The 23,383-nt window shown below is 33.7% G+C and overlaps 2 protein-coding genes across 3 annotated transcripts in view; one reads left to right on the forward strand and one right to left on the reverse strand.

Annotated features, from left to right (window-relative positions):
- N (neurogenic locus Notch protein) overlaps nucleotides 1-23,383 on the forward strand; it is a 144,167-nt gene that overhangs the window by 87,825 nt on the left and 32,959 nt on the right. For both annotated transcript variants that reach the window (XM_073079177.1, XM_073079178.1), the window contains exons 3-5: nucleotides 451-728; nucleotides 6,614-6,958; nucleotides 13,382-13,544. In XM_073079177.1, the coding sequence (XP_072935278.1) occupies nucleotides 451-728; nucleotides 6,614-6,958; nucleotides 13,382-13,544 (786 nt within the window). The remainder of the gene's footprint in view (nucleotides 1-450; nucleotides 729-6,613; nucleotides 6,959-13,381; nucleotides 13,545-23,383) is intronic.
- Nucleotides 1-23,383, reverse strand: part of LOC140746984 (uncharacterized) — a 181,928-nt gene that overhangs the window by 80,169 nt on the left and 78,376 nt on the right. The gene's annotated exons all lie outside the window — the stretch shown is intronic.

Below are 23,383 nucleotides of genomic sequence, written 5' to 3' on the forward strand. Positions count from 1 at the left end.
TATCAAAATCAAAATATTTTGTTCAAAGTTGATTGTTTACAGAAATATTTTTTGAATGTCAATACATACTCTGGAATGTGTTTCGATATGGAGACAAAGCGATGAAAGAAACTCCTTATCAACGTTTTTATAAAAGTTTTATACTTTTAAACATTATGTTTGAAAGTATGTTTATAAAAGTCTGTCTCCTTTTTTTTCATGCTAATTTAGTCTAATTTGGGGTTTCAAAAAGACGACCAAAAAGATGAAGTTCATTTGTAACGAGAAATATTCTATAGCGTATGTTCATTACGAATAATCAAGGATTCTAATGTTAAAGAATTTTTCAAATCGGTCCAGTAGTTTCGGAGCCTTACATGCTTAAATACAAACAAACACTCGAAATCATTCCTCTTTATAATATTACTATAGAAATATAGACAAGCCCTGATGTATTTTCGTTTGTTTCAGTTGCACATCCCGGTATGCAGGCGAGTTCTGCCAGCATCTGAACCCTTGCCACAGCGAGTCGAGTCCCCGGTGTCAGAACGGTGGCTCCTGTCGAGTGCGGCCCGGGATCGGTGGCGCGCCGCCCTCCTTCGCCTGCGACTGTCCTCTCGGCTTCAGCGCCTCTCTGTGCGAGATCAGGGTACCGGCGGCGTGTGACTCTGCACCGTGCCTCAATGGCGCGACGTGTAGGCTGACGTCATTGCATACGTTTGAATGTGATTGTCCTCCTGGGTATACGGGTGAGTTGTTATTATATTTTATTTTATAGGTAGATAAAGTGTGATACTTTTTAAGGTATTAGAAATTGTAGTTGCAGAGTAATATTCCTTATTTGTTATTAGAAGGATTTCTGTCGGATTTATTACATGTAGGTACTTGTTTAATGTATTTACTCTATTAAAGCGCAAAATACATTATTTCGTCATTTACTTTTTTCTTTCATTTTGTTGTAGTTGTAGCAATAAAAATTGAAATTCTCGTATAAGTATTTAGGTAGAAAGGCATATATTTTTCTTAGAAGAATTATATTTGTAATGGCTTATGACTGATATCACTTATAAATAAATATCTGTTAACGATCTCATGCCGTGAATGCTTGTTAGATATTCTCTTTGTTAGCAAGTTATCCTATATTAGGTAATTGATTACTGCATTCTGATGAGTAATAACAGCAGGTGTTTGTTTTATGATACAAGGATTATATTTTACGGAACTGATATACGCAATTCTGATTTATCGCGGTATTAGTATCTTGCTCCCGTCAGTATTTCACGATTAATATATGTTGACTTTAATTTCAACTGTCTGCAAAATAAAGGTTAAGTTATTATTGGAACAGGCGTCTTAGTCCGTTTGACATATCTCAATAAATTTTGTATTTACGTGGTATTAACGGTGATAGAAGCCTTTGTGGTTCGATTACGGAAGTTCCACTGCCTCACATATTTCTTCTTTAACAACAGTATCAAGCGATACTATTATCTAGTTTGATAGGTGTTGTAAGACATACACTCTTGTGAGAGGCCTTCCAACTTAGTCCTGAAAAAGCATCTATATTCAACTTTAGATCTGTATCTAGGTGTGTGTCTATGGGTGGAAGCAGTAGCATTTTGTACTGTAAATTACACTGCATGATCATTTTCTGCTTCTACTTATAAAAAAAAAATACTAAGCACAAGATATGAAACAAAATATATCTGATTTATTTTACTAAGCACAGGTTAATGTTGCATTTCTTGAATTCAATTAGATAAATAGTGTGATATCGGCAATCAATCTTTTCAAGAAAAACTTGAAACCATTAGTCTTGAAAGTTGTCTCGACTATTGGCATTTCCTTTCAATTTAAGCGTTAACTATTAATATGAGTAATAAAAAGTTCTCGTACTTTATATCTTTGGACTAAAGTTTAAAATTCATCACTTTTAAATCTATCCTCTTCAACACTTATATTACACGCGCAATTATGCTATCAACGGGGATTGTGCCGACAGGTTTTACCTCAGTAGGTTGTGTAATTAAAAATACGGCTTTCGATTTATGTTTTGGTGTTTTCGAATTAGGTAAATTACTTTCTTTGATAATACATGTGAATGGTGAAATAGTGGGTTCTTCATTTAGTACGTAACGGACTATCACAAGTGTACCGCCGGATTCCGGTTTTGTGTGAACGGAATGAGCTTCCTGGGCAATCGTGTTCATATACAGAAGTTTCGCTTGTCTTTACCATTGATGGGCAGTACTTAGCACCTTAGCGGGTTGTCAAGTTACACGCATGCGCATATTTGTAAAACGAGACAATATCATGGAAATATTATATTGTAAATAATTCTTAGGGCGTTTAGGTATTCATTGTCATTGAGTTACTTTTTTAATAAAAATAATATGATAACAATATCAGTTGTTATTTTAAATAATTTAGTTTAATTAAATTTTAAAAGTCTAAAGAAAGAAAAAAGTTTAACTCCTAAACTTCATAATGGAACCATAATGGATGCAGATAATCTTGAACAATGCTGTGATAACTGTGCCATTCGACTGTTTGTTTAGAAACAGACCAGTTAAGGAAACTGGACATAATCAGAGGAAGCTGACAGTCCCCAGATGTATATCTAGGCGTAATTGGCGTTGCGTCATAGACTGCGTAGTGTACCGGGGCAAGTGTCAGACACTAGCTGATAATGGCACAAGAGTTTTCGAGCGGGTGGCCTTTTCGTACTCTGTTGAAGTTTATTCTTAAGATTTTTTTATATAAGATAGGAGTAGTAAACGAGCTTATAGTCCACCTGATGTAAGTATTCATTGCCGCTCATACACATGACCAACTCTATATAGGACGGTGCCACTCAAGAGGCCTGAGTTGGACATTTCATACTAGGTGCTGTGGAACTGGGTGCCCTATTTTTCGGTCGAATTCTTCTGTCTGTACCACTTTCCAAGGGGTCCTACACTAGCGGTCAGATTATATGAGAAGATGAGAACAGTTTTAGCAGAAGTCTCTTTTACTGTAAATCTGTAGAGCTTTCTTAAACAGTTACGAGTAAAACTTGAGGCTTAATGAAAAAGGGAAATATTAATCTCCAGAATTTTATTAACATTACAAATGTCAGCATCATTGTTCACTTTACGCCTCGTTGGCTTATTCAAACTCGTCACCGCCATAAACAGGGAATTTATACAAAAAATCCACCGCCGATTGCTTCCATCTTTAAAGCTCCGCAATTATGGTGTGGGCCGGAGAAACAATTTTAATTTGTTTCGCTTTCCTGTTAAATTTTCATTCGTTTTTAGAAAGAAGTGAGGGTTTCTACTTTTTGTGTGTGACTAGTATGGACATAACTATACTAGTAGTTTATAGTTCCTTGATATTTTTTTGAAATACAACGTTTTATATAAAATCAGATGACCACTGCTAATAGCAGGGTTCTAAGGATGACGGACAGAAGGAAATTCTAAGTGTGATGATGGTGCCTCTGCACTTTGCTTAATGAACTCTGTCACATGTAGTGGACCACTTTAAGTTTCCTGTTTCTTTATCGTTTATTTATTGATCTTAACCAATAAAATTAACATGTTGCGAACAAAATGTCTGGCGGATGCAAGTAGAAAGTCAAACGCCTTCCATTTCCTCTTTTACGCAATATAATAAGTAACTATATTTTTGGATATGTCGTCGATATCAAGTGGTAGGATCATTTTACCGTTAAGGCTGACTACACATTGGCTACTATCGCTTGAGTAATTGTTGTGCAGGCTACCATTTTGACGCTTATGCTACTGAGTTGTCGCTTATAAGCTGCCGCTGGGCGTTCAGTTTCTTCTTTGAGCGATCGCCGATCCAATACATGGTTGATTTCATTCGAAAAAATTGTCAACAGTCGATTGTTTAGGAATATGTATAGATGCACTTTGTCGCCGAGCAATTTTTGACAGTCGCGTTAACCGCCGCTTAATCGCTAAAGCTACCAGTTGTTCAAGCGATAGTAGCCAATGAGCCACCAGCCTAAGACCGTATTACTACCGCACGCAACTGAATAAATATTAATGGAACATAAATAGCAATCTGTGTCACCACAGCATCACGGGGCATCGTAACGAGTTGTAACTTCGTTAGTCGTCGTAAACTGTCATAAAATTTCAAGATGATTGGAAATTCATATACGCGGCAGATGCGTAATGAATAAAAAGTATACATTTATACCTTTAAGCTTTTATACTTTACGGTAAATTGGAAACGATTGCCTAATTCGGTTATGTTTTAAATTATGTTCATTACTTCAATATGAATTAAATAATTTTAAATATGTCACTAAACTATATATTTTTTTAAACGGCGGTTTCTACACAGCTTCTAAATTAGAAGATCATTCTTATATTGTAATGGTTATTGCTTTGAAAATTTTCAAGCATATTAATAGGTACTTTCAAGTGAGCAATCGTAAAAGTTGCATGAGATTGAAATAGCGCCCATTATACCAATTGAGCTTATTCTGACCAATCAAACCGAATTCTTGGTCGTTTTGCGCCCGTCGAGTAGCCAGCATTCCAATTAAATTGGTGACAAATTTGGTATGTGTCCGCGTGGATATGTATCTCATAATTCGTTCATAGTTATTATAAGTAACGTTTTTTGACTGTAGCATACGAGCACGTAGACTGTCTGATGTTGTGGTACCACCCATGGACATCTTACCAAATAAGAATTGTGGCAAATGTCGATCACAGATTATGGTCACATGCCTCATATTTCGTAATCGTATTTTTTGGCCCTACCATACCCATATTTTATTGGCGTTTTATTATTATCCCTAGCTCTGTGGCTCCAGTCAGAGGATTTTCATTTATAGGTTTAGCATATATTTTATCTGTGGCATGTGGCTAAATTAAAGAAAGAAACTTTGTGTCGTTTTCACTTTTCATAGGAATTTAGTACTTAACCCACTAAGATGTAAGAATTTAAATTACAGAAAATTTATATGTGATCTAGCATGTATACATTACGTATCAAAAAGTGAGAGCTAACTAAACTTTATTTTTGATTACATCTTAGGGTCTATATAACGATTACTTAAATAGTAACATCAAAGAAATAGAGACATCTTCGAGGCGTCCAATCGTCCATATTATTTATTACCCCCTTTATATCAGTAATATTTTCCCATTATTAATCCTCGTTGAGAATATGAGAGCAAAGGTGACATCTATCGGTGTTAAGTAGCTAGAATTTGAAATTTATTCAATCTCGACGGCTTCGCTATCAAGTTTGACCTTTTAAGTAGTTGAATCTTAAAAGCGGATTCTTTCAAGTTCATAGTTTATTATCAAAGATATTCCAAATGCGTTTGGTGATGTAAAAAATAATTTTGTAATCATTATAAATTTTATGATAATTTCCAGTAAGTTTCATCTCTTGATGAAATTATTAAATGCTCCGGAATTGTATATACTTAGTTATATTTATTGAAATCGGTCAGAACGAATGCGGATACTTCGGATTTATTGTAACTCATTAGTCTACATTTTGGGGACATACGCTAGGTATATTTCTAAGCGGTCTGGTTTTGATTTAATAATAATGCTCTAAATGTCTCTATTCTTAATTCACATTGATTCAATCTAGCTTCGTAAAATAAAATATACCTGCAATATCCTTTCGCAGTACATACGGTTGACTCATTTAATTAGTGTGCTACTGTAGAAGATGTGGTTACTTGTAATAGATACCTGATTATTAAGATTAAAACGCTTATTCTCTGAGGTAAACTCATAAATTGTTACGTGCTTAACAAGATAAATAATAAACCGAATAAATAAATAAATGTTCATTTTGAAAATCTTTCGATGTGTAATAAGTAAATAAGTAATTCTGTATACAATATAGTTTAAATGGGAAAGCAATAGCAAAAACCTTTTATTAGAGTATAAGGCAGCAATAAGGTAGGGGTAGTGTCGACACAGTTAAACGAAGAGCTCTACCACCTCACGTATTTTAAAAGCCGTATAATAAGTTACTTTGATTAAGTTTGTACATGTTTATAGTTATAATTAATTAACACTTTCATTAAGCAGGCCATATTAATTGGTGTTTTATGGAAATCCGATAAAAATCCGTAAAGTTGTTATTCGGTAGCGTTTCGCATCTTTATGGTTCTCGTGATGTACTGATCGGGCAAAAACTTGATTAGTGGGAAGCCAATGTCCTGCTTAGTCTAATAAAATATTTAATTATGTTTTATATTTATTGCTGCCTCCATAATTGAACAGTTTTAAAATGAGATTGATTTTGATGTAACGGGCAGATTATGTTTGTGTGTGTTAATACGGATCGCGTCACACATTCTCGCATTTCACATGTCCGTTAATTAATTTTGAATTTTAAATGATGGGAAAGCAAAAAGTTCAGCGCTTGGTTAGGTTTTTATGGTGAGATTTAGCATTAAATCAGCTTAATAGTCTGAATACAAAATATAATTTTTGGTAACAAAGCTAAATTAGTCAATGTTTTGAAAATTATCAAAATAGTTTATTTAACTTTTTATTTTATGAGATTAGACCACCAACCATAAAATATTATATCCTCCTTTACGATTATGACTTATCTAATCCTTTTCTTTCTTTGTACACAGGTGCTGAGTGCTCTCACGAGGACCACTGTGCATCACAGCCCTGTAGGAATGGAGGTCGTTGCGTTGCGGACAACACAACGGCTGCCGGCTATTCCTGCGTCTGTCCGCCTGGCTTCACCGGCGCGCGATGTACCGAGGACGTCGTGGAATGCTCCAGCGGGTCTGGCCCCTGCCACCACGGGCGGTGCTTCAACACCCACGGCTCGTACACCTGTGTCTGTGAGCCTGGGTACACGGGGAGGGACTGTGACGCGGAGTACGTTCCCTGTGAGCCTTCACCGTGTCTCCATGGTGGAAGATGCAAGCCGTTGGATCCCCTCAGATACGAATGCGATTGTCCTACTGGTAAGTGTATATATAGCATTAAGTACTGTAGAGTTTAATTTGCGATTTTGAGAGCTTCCCAACCATTTAACCAAAGTAAAATATCCTGCTGCTTGGCACGGGGTTTCTCTCACAATAATGGCTAATGTTACTTCCATGCTAACCAAGTGAAATTTGATAGACTTCACCTGTGAAAAATATTTTTTAAGAACTCTCAGTTTATGATACTCGAGCCAAACGTGAGCGGTCGAAATATTAAATAAAACTAACCTGTCTTTTGTATATTTTACAATTATAATACAATTGTGTTCTACAAGTAAATAATTATTACTTTATCTACCAGATATTCGAATAAATCAATGTTTCTTGAGGCGATGCCATCTGGTTGCAGTTTACCTATCTTCATTTGCTATCGGCATGACACTTAATACGTTTTATAAGAAGTGAACCATACCGAATTTGAAAGTTAAACGGTGGTAATGGCCATTTAAATTCTCCAGCCATTTTCCCTAGATGGCTGCATCCATATACATTGGTTGATTAACAACCATGCCTGGTTTTTAAGTTTTGCAATTTACTACTACATTCAACTCTAACTGATTCGATGTAAATTATTACGAGAAGTAAGTGTGTTTCGTTAAAACGGATACAACGATTTTAGATTCTTATAAACCTTTGCTTCCCTTACGGATTCAATTTTTAATAGAGATTTTGCTAAATTTTCATTGTCATCATCCCATTAAGAAAGGTTAAAGCTATAGTCCACTATGCTTAATGTGCATCAATAGATTTTTCTTATCTTTTTAGTAAATTATTAAGCAAATGTATATTCAGATTTTTTTCCGTTACCTTTAAGCTAATAAAGGTATACAGGTAAATATCTTTTGTATCTTTTATACTAACTAAATCCTTAAATGGATATTAAGACTAAATAGCAATTTCTCGTTCATTACTCCTGCATAGATCCGCCACCCACTCGTACTGCACTCCCACTGTTTCCTTGTTACTTTGCATATTCGTCTTAATCTTGTGTTCTACTTTTCTAAAGACATTAGGCCTCTTCTTTTTTGTACTAGCCTATTTTTTATGTCAGTTTCTATTAAAATAATTTAGGATATTCTTTAACGTTTTCTTATTACATTGAATATATATATTTAATATATTAATTAATATATTTATGAATTATTAAGGATAATACGAGTACATTAGTGTTAAAAATATTTCTGTAAATAAAGTCGATTAATAAAAAATAATGCAATAAGTCTGAATGTCAGTCCAGATTACTGATAAGCGCTTATGTAAATCGTTAAACCCGGTTTGACCCTAGATGATAGATAAAAGAGAAGGTTTATTTCAAATATTAGATTTTAAAATAGCCGTTGTAAATAAATGATTCCACAAACTAACTTAAAATGTTGTTAGAGAAATAAAAATAATTACTATGTGCAATATGTATAACTGCTCTCAAGCTTCTATAATATTTCAGAAAGAGATTAAAATATATCAATATCCTAATTTCCAAAATTTAGAAACGCTTATTTTGGACACTGAAGAACTTAAAAAGGTCGAGTCAGATACAACGGAATCTGAGACTATAGGAATAAAAAGTGTAAAGAACTCGACTATAATACCTGGTGCGTATCAGATCTATCTGATAATGCGTCATTAGTCTGTGGCTGAAAGCCGGCGATGGCCCGCGGCGACCACGACTCGGCCGGTTCGAAAGCTGCACTTAGACAAATTATAGTCTAGTTGTAAATACCGTCTCTATTGATATTTATACAGCGTTTGTACAACTAAGCGGACCAATGTCGCAAGCGAATAACGATATCTGAGCTTATTTAAGCAAAAACTCCTATTTTGTAATCTTGTGGATTTTTTACAACGATTTTTTGAAAATTATTTATTCTTGGATATCGATAAACTTTTTTTTTATAAGTTTTATTATTTCTTTACTTATTTAGACTAAATTAATTTTAGAGAGATTCAGGTCACATTCAGATTTATTGAGATAATTAAAAAAGAGAACTACTTGAAAAATGTAATTAATCACGGTTAAAAAGCTATTTAGCACATTAAATTAATTTGATCGCCACATCTGATACTGTCGTTCTAATATTAAGATTTATAACGTCTAATATCTAGCCTCGTAATTGCTACCGCGGCAACTTTGAGCAATAAAAAAATGTGCTACGTTCAATTGACATTTCATTTTATCCGAATCTGACAATTTGAGCTACGAATGATGAAAAACATGCACACTACGTTAGAACTATAAACGGTGTCATTCATGGAAATCGTAATAATGATACAAATCATTGATGTTCACACTAAAAGTGACACAGGAATTACGTCTTTGGGAGAGAGTAATTTAGAGCATAATGGTGTGAACGAAATTGGAGATAGGCGTGACTTACTGAGACCGTGCCCGCAATAAAACGAAATGAGTGTTACATCACAATTTTATATAGTCCGTGGTGTTGGCGCATCTCGTCTTCATTAGCTTCATTACGCCATTGCAAAATGGGAGTGATTGCGGAACCCGAGTGGCGGATGCGTTGTTTTTTACCTCAATTGCTGGTGTAAATTAGTTTAATATCTGCGCTGAAGTTTCACTTTGATTTGACGCTTCCGACATTATTTTATTCTGTATATTTTTGTGAATCATTACTCCGGGAACTATACTTGTTTTGACTATCAAATAAATAAATTGTATGTTTACTGATAACAATAATGTGGTCAAGTAACGATTCGGGCCGCTAGGATGTAGCGTTTGGATAATTTGGAAACTTTAGAACATTTATTTTAATCTAAATTTGTTCTTATCATACCAAAACTCCAATAAGAGAAGAGAAATTAGTAGGCGTGTAGACAACAACAGATTGAAGTCGCCCCGGACAGTTCCAATAAAGCGATGGGTTTATTACCAACCTAATTCCCGTAATGGGAACGAGGACGGCCAGGTCAATAAGTGGTGTTCGAAATGTATCTAATTACCCTACACTTATTAAATACCATTCGGAGTCCTGAGCACTCGATCCATCAAACGCCACTTTAGATTTTTCACTGTTAATGACTTTACAAGTACAAGTGTGTGGGAAAAGACAGGAAAAGGGAATTTTTATTAACAAGCCGTCGATTGAATTAGTGCGTGGCGCTTGACGACCTGTTTTGGGTAAGCGCTCTCATTGACCGATATGTTTATTCAAACCAGTACTTATAGTAACTGAGGATGAAGGACTTTTAATTTATTAAACATTGAGATTGGCTGAGTTGACTTATGAAAGTATTTTTAGTTTCAATTTATACAAATCCACAATTTTAAATGATTCAGTTAATGAATTAAGACAGTTCATTATTATATTTTACCATTTATAAGTAACTTAACATTTTAGTTACTTTAACTATAGATTTTCATTTAAGTATTTGACCTATGTTAGTTATATCGTCACATTAACTTGTCACCAAACACATGTACATACCATACATTTATCATTAAGAGCAGCGTCCCAATCGTTTTTTGGGATGATATATTCCAAGTCCTACTGCTAAGAATATAAGTATCACCATCTTAATATGAATGGTGCTGCATGTGTCTGATTCTTAAAATAGCCTTAACAGCTTCCGTATATTAATTATTTGTCCGTACGTATGGGAAAGTGGGGTGATGGCTCTCTCACACCATATTATGTTAATAGTATTGTCAAAAGCTAATTTCGATTCCTAAACGTTTCATGTAACACAAACTTTTCTGTATTCTGCATAGTAATGTAAGCTCCATGCAGCATCACATATTCATTTATGATTATTGTTGGTGTAGCTGTCCCGTTACTGGTGGTATACGTCTTATGCGTAGGCGTTTGATGTGTTATAACGTAAACAATTTCGATTGTTACACTACTGAATATTACAGTTGTATCATCTTCGTCGAAACGTTTGAACCAAGAGGTTAAATGAATCTAGCCTTGTGGGTTTAGAAGTGGCTAACTTCATATATTTCTTAAGATTGAAATTCACAATTTTGGTTATTTAAATAATGATAATGAAGTAATTAATATTGTAATGAAGTGTAAAAAACAAGCCATAAAAGAACATTAATATTTATATCATTATTGTTATCTAAAAATATATAAAGATTCTGACCTCATTTCTACTTATACGCAGAATAGCCATAAAAGAACATTAATATTTATATCATTATTGTTATCTAAAAATATATAAAGATTCTGACCTTATTTCTACGTATTTTCGCGTGGGAATGAATTTAAAAATTAATTAAAAATAATTTAATAGAATAATTGACGGATTACTGAGTAATTTCATAACTTTATTTCTGTATTTGATTAGTCTATTTCTTATTGAAATGAATTATTAACGATATATTAAAACTCATACAAATATAACGTTTATACGTTAAATATGTCTAATTGGAGATATGTTATCTATAGTAATTGACGCTGCAATAATTAGTTCTAATTGAACAATTAGCCCCATATTTCTCAATCAATTTGCTTGTGGCAAATCGTCTGTGGTACTCGTATTACTTGGTTCATTCACAGTTACTACAGTAACCCTATTGCTCATTCATTCATTGTTATGAATGAAATATTACATTTTGGAAAACCGCCTTCTACAAAAAACAATATATTGTTGGTATGGAAAGTTATTTTATGTTCTATTCTACATATTTAAAACTTTTCAAATTATTATCAAAAGAAAAACCTGGCTCCCCAAAAATTCTTAATGGTCCTACAATGTAAAAGATCCAACGACACCTCAATATTAAAATCAGTGAAGCTGTTTGGACTGCCAGCCGTGCCACAGAATGAAACATACAAACTTATGCTGGAACCCCTCCGCAATGGGGTAAAAAGCTTTTTTCACGAACGGTTGAATGTGCTTCTTACTCCTGCAAAAAATCCTTTTGAATATGTCATAATTGATAGATTGGTATTCAAAATATTATTTAAATATAAATGTATTTCAAATATTATTATGAGAATATGAGCTTCTAAGTAAATTCCTCATTTGTGGTGATAATCGCTCATTGAGCATGCTTATTGGATTGCAGTTATATGTTTATGGTTATTATTAGATGATCAAGCTACAGTAGCCGTAGGCGGAGTGACTTCCGTTTCCTACTTCTATAACTAATAAAGCATAATGAGACATTTATTAGGTATTTCTATGGGAAAATTTTGCCCATTTACTTGTCTTACGTATCATTAATATTCCTTTAAAGGAGGCTAACTATTATAACAGGCTTTATGCCGCCAAGATTGGACACAAAAGCAAGAAACAACGGAATAGAATTATAATTATTCTAATCATCGATAACTATCGTGTATAAAATTCCAATTAAAAACTTTATTTGTCATACGTTTATTTAAATGCTTTGAATATCTTAAATCGCCGATACATTCATTGGGATTTGGACGTTTTTATGATTTTATTTTTTGCGATAATTTTTGCCATTGTTCGCTAATTAGGCTGGATAATTTGAATAAGCAATTAAGAATTCTTTCCATTCAGTTTCCTGTCAACTTTTAAGATTTTAATGATTTTGTCAGTCAGGTTATGAGATAATAATCTTTAAAGTTTATTTATAGTTGGTGTATTAATTGTTTCTTTTTAGACGTGGCTACCGAATTACAGTTAAATTTTTGATTTCAAAATCATGATTATGAATGGAGATTTCGACTTTTATCTCACGTTCTACCAATGGTTCATTATTTTCGCTTGGATTTTTTGTGGGCTATCCAGAATGTTTTCAGTTTACCAGCTTATGCTTCTGTTTATCCCAGTTCGCATACGCTTCGATATAAAAACGCGTGGATGGATTTAAAGCGGGTGCCGTTAATTTTTTTCTACATCTCATAAACAGAGCACATGTGGCGTTCGTGGGAACCCACCCGGCGGTTAATGAAGGTAATGAGATTGCCGACTCGCTAATCAGACTACTGTGGCCCGTTGTGTGACCCAACTGATGGGTGAAGGTCTTCGACACTTAATTAGAACCTTTGGATTACTTCTGTTGTTTTGCAATCAAATTAGTAGAGCAGAACTCCATATGGCTGTCTCGCTTCGCCTGTTGCAATTTTATATTTAAAAAAATTGATTTAACCTGGATTAAAGAGGGAAGACTTTTTATTTAAAAGCTGCTAGGAATTGCTTAGAAAAATGAGTTAACCTGTTACTTATTACCTAATTTTTTTATAAACAAAGTATGCCTTTTACCATAATAACCTATTTATGTTTTATACTAGGATGCCAGGATTTGTCTGAGTGCATAAAAATGAAGCATTTGTTTCTTTACCGAAGATATCTGTAGATAAGACTTGTATCTTATTAGGCGATGATTTCGAATGTCTTGTAACTATTTAATGTTAGACAAATAATTTTACTATGATTTACAAACAAAACTTATGTTCCTCTTCTCCTCAGGTTATCGTGGTCAGAATTGCGAGATCGACATCGACGACTGCCCCGGTCATCTCTGCCAGAACGGTGCTACTTGCGTTGATGGGCTCAACACCTACACCTGCGAGTGTCCACCAACATTCACTGGACCGCTCTGCGAAGCTGACGTCGATGAGTGTGCTTTGAGGTAAGTGATAGCTTCCTAGTATTTCTTTTTCAAATTTAAGATATTTAGATCTTTGCACAAAATCATGATCGTAATGCTAGAATCGACGTGATTAATGAATCGTCAATTTGGCAATTCATGCGTTTAAATGATTATTAATCATAATGTCCGTTATTCGTATTGTAATTGTATAAGGTCCAGTACCAATGGTCACTTGGATAATAGTGAACTTTATTTCGGTTCGAAATTTTACGTTCTTAGTTTATTGGGTACTGGATTATATTATCATCATATTTGATCACTAAGTCTTCTTTTAAATCAACGTAGGCAAAATCAAAGGTAAAGCAAGCGAATACTTGGAAATTACGAGCAACAATTTCAAACAGGTCCAGGCTTACGTGTATCGATATATGAAGCCAATTTGTAGCGTCGTGTATTCTTTCCGAATCTTCCAAATCTCCGGGTATAATTGGCGTAGGGTTAATACGTTTGTCCCGCTTTTTAAAATGCAATCGTATTTCAAAGGGCACAGGTCCCAAGTATTTTTTGTAATCATCAACATAGTTTGGCTGACCATTATTCGGTTGTCGAAGCCAAGTCCCAATTAAGCAGGCATCCGTGCAAAACCTGGGTTGATCGCATCTGTTCACATACCGCCTTCTTACTTTGGGTTAAGGTTCAAATTGCTAATGACTTTTGGAATTAAATCTCGAACAATATTCGTGGTTTTGTCGACCTTAAATGGTATTCTTATTACGAGGGGATAGAAGAGAAACTGGGTCGGCGATAGTTCACTGAAGGAGTTATTTTTAATGGCCTAGGTTTTTGCCTTTCTCGAATGCCGAGTTCTTATCCGTAACGGATTTATTGGTACTGTTGATGATTTTTTGAAATTCACTCCTTTTTAAAATTCCCAAGGATTATCATTATTTTTATTAATTGACATTTGAATGATCAGTCTTTATTTCTTTAAGTGGATGGAATTAAGACTTAAATTATCGAAATTGATAAAATAAAAATAGATAAAAGAGAATAGAGCTGAAAAATATGAAAGAAAGACCCAATCATGTATAAAACGAGGTAATGATATCTACATCTGTATGGGATGTTTTTTGTAACACAATATGTTCGCGCCGGCGTGTATCGAGTGTTAATTACAAAATAACTCGTCTACGAGTCAATGGCCTTATGACTCAAGTTGTGGCCTGAGGGATTTTTTACCGCGGAGATCAAACAAGGAAGACAAAAAGGGCAATTGATATGAGTCTAGACGCTACGATGTGTAAAGCTTCATATTTTAGTTATAGAAGATGTCAATATAAGTTAGGTGACTAACGCGTACTTACTGCTAAGTTTGATCGATCTTTTTTCAAATCAAAATCCTGCATCTTTGCAAGAATTCCCTTACAATGGGTTCAGTAATTCTCAAGAATATTAAATTTTAAATGTGACGGCTAAATCTATTTTTTAAATAATAAGCACTTACTTTATTTTTTCATAATTCCTGGTCATTTTCTTTTCGGTAACTACTTCATCTTTTTTTATAGATTCCATCTAATTTGATTTCCATAATTCTCTATCATTTAATTTGTCGGTTAAAACCATCAGTAAAGATGTTCTTTTTCAAGATTTTTTCTATGTACACCTGGGTTCTATATAAACCTAATGAAGCCAAACCGCCGTCAACTTCTGCCTTTCATTCCCCTGTCCCATGATGCGCCGTTCCTACATTAATTGTTGGCTAATGATCGAGTATAAAAACCTGGTTCGCACGGCAATAGCGAGGAATATCGTCTGAGCACATTCAACCGCCATAATGCAAACGATGGTACAGTTACTTTGCTAGCTACTACGCGTGGTGCTTCTCGCATCACTTTGAATATAGGAAAAATATTTGATTTGAGTGAAAATCCATGTGTCTTATTATCTGGTTTGTTCTTTACTTCATAGTTGTAGCTTGAAAATTTGATAAACGACCTACTTGTGTTTAAGGGAACTAATATACAAGCGTGAATCGATTTTAAAATGTAAGCATCGTATCAACTTCTTCTACCTTTGGACAGTTGCTTGAGTGAGATTAAATATTTAAGTTTTTTTTTTACCGGCAAAATATTAAGGAAATATTATAATTAATCCATTTCCCGAAGCTGCAAGGCTCTCAATTCGTAGCGTAGCATTTCTTCAACATGCTATTAAAGTATGGACAGACTAATACTCACTTATTTTCGTATTGTACAGTCTTGTCTTATGTTCGTTGTAATAAATAATGTTGCGGTTTTTTGGGCGGAAACTTTGATATTGATAACTGTTTTCAATTAACTTGTGTTAATGACTGGCTATATATAAAATATGGTGTTGAAAATAAAATTAATATTGTAGATGGAAGAGTTATAGAATGTTATTATTTATTACACAGTCTATATTAAAAAACTTCTATGCAGAAAACTATACTCTTAAATTGTCAAATGATCTTCGATAGGCAAAACAATGGAAAGATTATTTTATTTAAAAAACGTAAATCAATTTGACCAAACATTCGTTTTATTACGAATTGACATAAGATAACCTTTTTTTATACAAATATTTGTAAAATTTTGCAATTTAGAAAAAAATATTCAAGAGAGACACATGCACACGGAAGTAACTCATATAACACGAACATGCTGAAGCATTATAAAAACACTTACAATTGAACGATTTCATTCAAAGTTAAGCCTTTAAAGTAGCACAAAAACAGATTTCGTATGCCTTTAAGATTATGAAACCGTAGGAATGCATCAAGATCAATGGCATATCGGATTCTGAGCTAAGATTACGTATTGAGTAATTGATAGGTTTCTTTACGCATATATCCGGGAAATTGAAGGCTTGCGCGCCAATGTTTTTGAATGGTTTTTGCTTCTGTCCAGAAGTTTATTGCTTGGGAATGAGAATACTTTTCTTGCGTTGGTATTTAATGGTTGGAAATTTTAGGAATCTCAAGGTCTGTTAAGTAAAATTTGTCAAATGTTAGCCATATTCGCGTATATTTTACTACTGATACACAATTACGTTCAAAACCATCGACCCTTTAAAAGTAAGACGGAGATACTTTGTAAAATGATTTATATGGAATTATGTATTGAATGTACATTTATGTAAAGCTTAAAACCAAAAAGAAAATGAAATGTTTAATGGAGCGGATAATAGTACTACGATCACCTATTATTTTACTTAATAAAATCTCTAATGAAATTTGGGTCTGAAAATTTTTCAAATTTCTGAAAAAAAAATCAAGCTAGAAATGAGCTACACACGATGTTTGTGTTTTTGTTCATTTCGCTGCCGATACATTCACCATTTTAAATATTACGATTGAATGCCTTATAAATAAATATGTGTAAAACTTTATAAAAGATTTTATACGACTATTATATTACTTTTGTTTCCTTTGTCATGTAAATCTCCTTAACTTATTCTATAATCATCGGCTTATTGATTTTTATACGTGTAATGAAGGATCAGGCTCGTATGGTATTGAGAGGCGTGTTTATAGGTTGACGTCTTTATTATGACTAACTTAATACTACTCTAACACTAACTTATATAACATAAGGCTCAGCTCTACACCACACCTCCTGGGGCATTCGAAAAAAAAAATTAAAATTTAGAAATTTGATTTTTTTTTTAAACAACTACTACAAATTACACAAATTAAGAAAAAAAAAACAGTTAAAATTATATTGAAACTGGTGTAGAACAGGCCTTCTTAATCATAATAATAGTAATTCTAACACGTAATATAATCATTTAAAAAGAGAACAAAGTAAAACATAAAATACTAGTATAACCTTATGATAGACTTACAATTACAACAAAAAGAAGTCAAATCCGCTCATTGTTTAGTCATATCCGTGAATATATTCCATTTCCTCAATAGGTACTCATATAAAAATTAATCTAGGTAGGCCTCAATAGTCTCATCCGAGTTTTACATACAGCTGTAATATTAAGTCAAGTATTTTTGTAAATGTCCATTTAAAACAATATGTCTCATCTTTAAGCTTTCAAACGTACATATTCTTTATTAGTACATAATCTTTATATCACCTCATTTATAACATTTATTTATTTTTCATAACATTTCATTTCTAACATTTATTTATGTTTCATAACATTTTCATTATTTCTTCCTCTTATATCCTTATAATTCTTTAACTCTTCCTATACCTTCCCATTTCTTTCACGTATACGGCTCGCGTAACTACATGATCAAGTAATTGGGCATAAATAGTATCTTCACTGCTTATTATCATTCTTCAATTCTTTCATAAATCCACTAATCCTTTTCTTTCACACAGACGACTCGCGTACGGTATGATCATGATTATGGTCTCAGATTTACACAGTATTATATTTATAATCATCTATCTCCTTTCTTTATTATTTAATACAATCATAAAATTCTTTACAACACACGATATTTCATCAGCACGTTAGATATTTTCTTAACTCTCGGGGGATCAATCCCAATCATTACTGAAAATACTAACTTACAGAAGAAATCCATACATAATTTTACCTTTAAAATGTAAATTAAAAATCATATAATTTCAGTAATCAAGTTTATGTTACATTTCCTCAATCAAAAACTACCTCAAAGCCATAAATTAAAGTTACCAAAGTTATGAATAACAATTATAATAGATCTCAAGTACATTCATAAACTTTGCATAGCAACAATGGTTACCTACTAATGCGCATGTAATAAGAACTGTATCGGCATTGCATTGCAATCCGAATCTTACACATTCCATTCCTAAAAGGATGTGTAACGGGAGGTATGACACGCTTTTAGTAATCAGCAAAATTAGAACAATGAATTTTATACTACTGTTGCTGCCTGAGTTTACTTATACTTTTAACTATACATAACATTATTACTGAGATACTTATGGCGATTTATGTTACTTAATACAATGCGACAACCAAATAGAATAAAACAATAATAACTTACGCATTACAAAGTTATTATAAAAATAATTTTAAATTACTTTATCAAACATTTTTTACATTTAATTTACTTGCTACATAGCACAGATATACTTATTAATACGTAAAATTTGACTAAAAAAAATTATGATCATAAGTAATATAGATAGGTACCATTTTATAACACGACAAATAAGCTTTTAAAATTCTGCAGTACGGTTATTTCTTACTAAAATTTGTCTTTTTAGAAAAATAAGGTTACAAATTACAAAATTATACTTGTTTTCTTTACCGTAAAAATAATTCGCGCTGGCAAGGGTAGGTGTTCGCTAGTGAATCAGGGCGTTTGCTGCTGGGCTGCGAAGACCATTGCTGACGCAGACGGTGATTTTGACGTTCTTCTTCGTTATTCAGCTGGTGTCCGATTTTCATGACGTACAGTGACTGGCTGACCGATGGTGTCATTGTCTTCTTTCGAACATTTTTCATGTAGAGTATAGACCATTTCTTCGAAGAGTAGTGTTGCTCACATATTCATTTATTATTCTTCGTAGGTGTTTTCTATATTTTTGATGTTTCCATATCCGTGTTTTCTTCTTATAAATCTTCCTTATTTTTTTTTTAAATCTTCTGGCTTCATCTTCTTATTGTATGATTTTCTTTCTTCTTATTTTTTTCAACGCCTCCCGGTGCGCGTGCAACGTGGCAGCGCCACACGCGCACCGGACTGGCAGGGTCGCCATGTAATGAAGGATCAGGCTCGTATGGTATTGAGAGGCGTGTTTATAGGTTGACGTCTTTATTATGACTAACTTAATACTACTCTAACACTAACTTATATAACATAAGGCTCAGCTTTACACCACATACGCGATAAATAAATATACACACGTATTACTATAGCCATAATAATATCATAAGAAAAAGTTCAAAACCACATAGATAAATTCACGACACGATACCAAACTTATTTTGGGCTTCTTGTGCCCGTATTAATCGGTCCTATATAGCTTATTAATATTTACAGACCACGGGGATAAGACCGCCCGTAGACCTCTTTTGTGACCAGCTTTGTTATCCCAAAAACGTGTATCAATAGCCTTATTTATTAACCAGTAAAGTTCATAATTCAAAAGTTGATCGCAAAGATATCTTTGCCGTAACGCACTTAACCGCTTAGCCTTGTTTTTCAGTTCTTATTTTACTTGTATTACCTTTTAAAAGCTTTCGTTGGAGGTTGAAATTGAGTTCTATGTTTACACTAAAGGGTTGATTGTTGTTCGTTCCCAAGCGACATGGGATAGTGTCATCCTATCCGAACCGTTGGTACGTGAAACGCAACAGATAAATGCGTGCTCAATATCGGGTTACTTTCAAGGGAGTTTTTTCTGTACTTCCAGAGATCCTTTGAAAGCCAAGTTCCTATACAGGGTTCGATGCCTGTGCGAGATGTATCGGAATTTGTTGATAAGTGTGAAATGTGTATAGATATGGTATTTTTAATAAGTATTACTTATTGCAAGGTTATTGGCTATGTGATAAGTGTTTAAGTACAGATAGTCTATCCAAAGCCTCTTGGAAATCTACTAATGTACTTAGACGTAAAGTTTCTAGAAAGAGACGTTATACATTTGGCTAAGTGACCTCAATTACAGATTAATATAACTACCACAGGTTGAAAAGTTCAAAAGGGTATTAAAAAGCAGAAAGACTGCGGTGCAAGGATATTACAGTCAAAACCAGCCAAAACGTATTGGTATTTTTAAACCGCAAGTAATCGTTGCCGTAGAAATTACAAATGTTTAAGTATTGTACTCTATATGGTAATTGGTAATCCATGGTTTACAATAAAAATGCCGGTACATTTAGCATCAAACATACTTATATATTTCGTCCCAAATAGTCTTATGTTTATTCATAAGGGACACTTACCATTCATCGTTATTTTATTAATTACGCGTATCGGTCCCGTAGATAATTACTAAAGAGTCTAATGGAATAAATGTATGGTAGCCACGAAATATGATAGTTTTTGTTGGCGGTAGCAATGACTGCTACAATCTTTACATTAATGACGAAATGTATTGGTTTCCGTTGTTTATGGCGCCTTCGGTGTCTGTGATCTTAATTAATGGGCTTTCTGTGTGAATATTATCTTTTTATGGAAATGAGCGTGGCTTATGTGTGTAGTCTTTGAAGGTGGTTGGTTGTTGGTTGAACCCTTTGTGGTTTAACTCTAGCGGCACCACCGCCACACGTATTTCTACCTAATAACAGTAGTATTAAGCGCTGCTAAATTCTGGTTTGATGAGTGAGGTAAAAGAGGCTTCTTTTTCGAAGCGTTCCAGCTAAGTGCTCAGGGGTAGCGGCTTGCTTGTGGCCGATATAATCTTATCTGGGGTTGATTACAGACACCCATGGGTGGAAACAGCCAGGAATCGAACCTTGAACCCATAAGTTATGATTAAAGATTGTTTGTAGGTACTTAGAATTCTGATATGCTACCTTATCTAATAAAGAAACAAGTGTAGTTATTCTGTCAGTCAGACGCAATCAAATCACAAGATTGTAGATTTCGAAAAAAGTTTAAACTCTACTTGTAATAATTTACAAGGCTTACAAAACCCGGTCCATTTACCGGTCACACCTTATCTAAGGCTTAATTGTGGCACCTACACTCAATTTAGTTGTTCGTTTAATTGAAAAGAAAGGTCTTTCGGACAATTACAAAGAGGTTTTACGTCGTATGTAAGTGATGCTCGTATATTATGCGGCCATTTGTAAAAAGTATCGCTGCGTTTTTTCGCGTAGGTGTAGTAGGGATGGCGGTTTCGAAAAAAATCCACTGTTTTTAAATCATCAAATTTACACAAAAAATACGATAAGCTATAGAATGTATTTTTTTCTACATTATGTTGAAGATATAAGTTATCAATGTGATATAAGTTAAGGAAGATATTTTAACGTTCTTATTGTAGATCGTATCACTAGATTATACAAATGCCGACTTTCGTGAAATGTAGAGTCCCGGATTCGATCTCCAGACAAACATCGAAATTACGAAACATGCCAATTCTTATAACCTTACCTGACCTCCGTAAAACCAAAATTTTCATTTGAAATCATTTCTAGTTCAGAGGAAACGACGATAGATACGACGGAAACGACGACGAAGATAAACGTAAATAACTAAGTATGCATTAATTGTATCCAGTTCAATGAATCTGTTTAGTTTAGTTTAGTGAAACGTGTGACGCAGTTTCCCGTCCAATAGCCAGGGTCGGATTTAAGGGAAGCTAGGCGAACCTTCTGCCCAGGGGCCTCCACAATAAAGATAAAAAATATATCCAAATTTGACGTGTCAGCTTTGTCTTTTTTTTTCCAAACAATATTTTTTTGTACTTTACCGACAACATTTGTAATTTAGTAATTACATACTATACTCCTTGGTGAAATTTTCTTATTTATTAGCAGTATTTTTTTTAATTCGTAAAATAATTAGAGGCCTCCGCTCCATCGTTACTCCAAGGCCTCCACACCTTAAATCCGTCCCTGGTGAAATGTGTGGCGTTTCCCGTCCAATAGGCGTTTATTTTGAAGACAGAAGTGCGTGGGCGCATTAATTACTAACAGCAAGCCTCATTTGAGGTAACTGTAAAGTGTTATCTTTTTGAGGTTCTTGATCTTTTTAAAGGTTTTATTATGTATTCCAGTTGCGTGTTCTAATTTTAGAATGCATTTTAGGAAAAATATTTAGCGTTTTGTGTGCAGATAAGCGGTGATGTGTCAAAATTTTTGGGAAATTAATTTTTGGGCTTCTTCGAAGCAACATTTATATTCATAGACTTTAAGGTTTAATCGATAAAAAAATGGTGATTATTAGCACAGGTAACATGATATTATGAATTAGTTTATGGTATTATGGGATATTTTAAAGAAAAATGTGACCTTCTAATAAATACGTACTTATTAATTAGCAATTATTCAATTTCCACTACCTAGTCTGATTAATAAGATAAGAGTAGGCATAGTATTACATCGAGGTAAAATAATAAATTAAGCTTATTGCTTAGGAAGCAATATATTCAAAGCAACATTTACATAGATAAGCTTTTAGAAAGCTCTGTAGTTTATAATAGCGAATATATTGATATGGATTTATGTTCAGAATTAAGAAACTGCATGTTTTTAGAATGCATATACCTGCGACTAAGGTGATTAAGTCATTTATGGTTCGATTCCGAAGTTTCCATTACCGCACTTATTTCTGCTTTATAACAACAGAGTTAAGCACTGCTATGTTCAGGAATAACTAGTGCGGTAAGAGATACGCTAACAAAAGACTTTTCTAACCCAACTCAGGGGTAGAAACGCATCTATCAGCACTAATCTTATCTGAAGTTGATAACATATGTTTTACCGTAAAGTAAACGATATTTACGTTTGGTATTTGTTTAATATAAAAATTAAGCAACACAAAGATTTTTGTAAATATATGGAAGGACAATGGGCGCAAAATGATATAAATACACCAGAGCCTTTGGAATGACGCCAAAACCTCGGAATAAACGAGAAATATGTTGAAAAATAAACAATGACCTGACTTTATAATGTTGATCTAACAGTAGTCCAAGTGTGCCTTCTTATTGGTACCTTTAATATAATACGTTGAGTTCACGAGACCCAAACACAAGAAGACACCTTATGGTATTTATTTAAAGTACGACTGATTTTTGCGAATCAAATCAGTAATAAACTGTGTTTTTTTAATCTCTAGTTTGTAGCTAACAATATAAATCCTAAATAACCTATTTATTATCGGAGTGGCGCACGCATTTAGGCTCTAATTTTGTCTAGAGTTCCAGGTTCCATCCCTAGCTTAACATAAT

This window comes from Epargyreus clarus, unplaced genomic scaffold (assembly GCF_041222505.1).
Source record: "Epargyreus clarus isolate Ecla_fem2 unplaced genomic scaffold, WU_Ecla_fem_2.2 ptg000014l, whole genome shotgun sequence".
Taxonomy (NCBI): domain Eukaryota; kingdom Metazoa; phylum Arthropoda; class Insecta; order Lepidoptera; family Hesperiidae; genus Epargyreus; species Epargyreus clarus.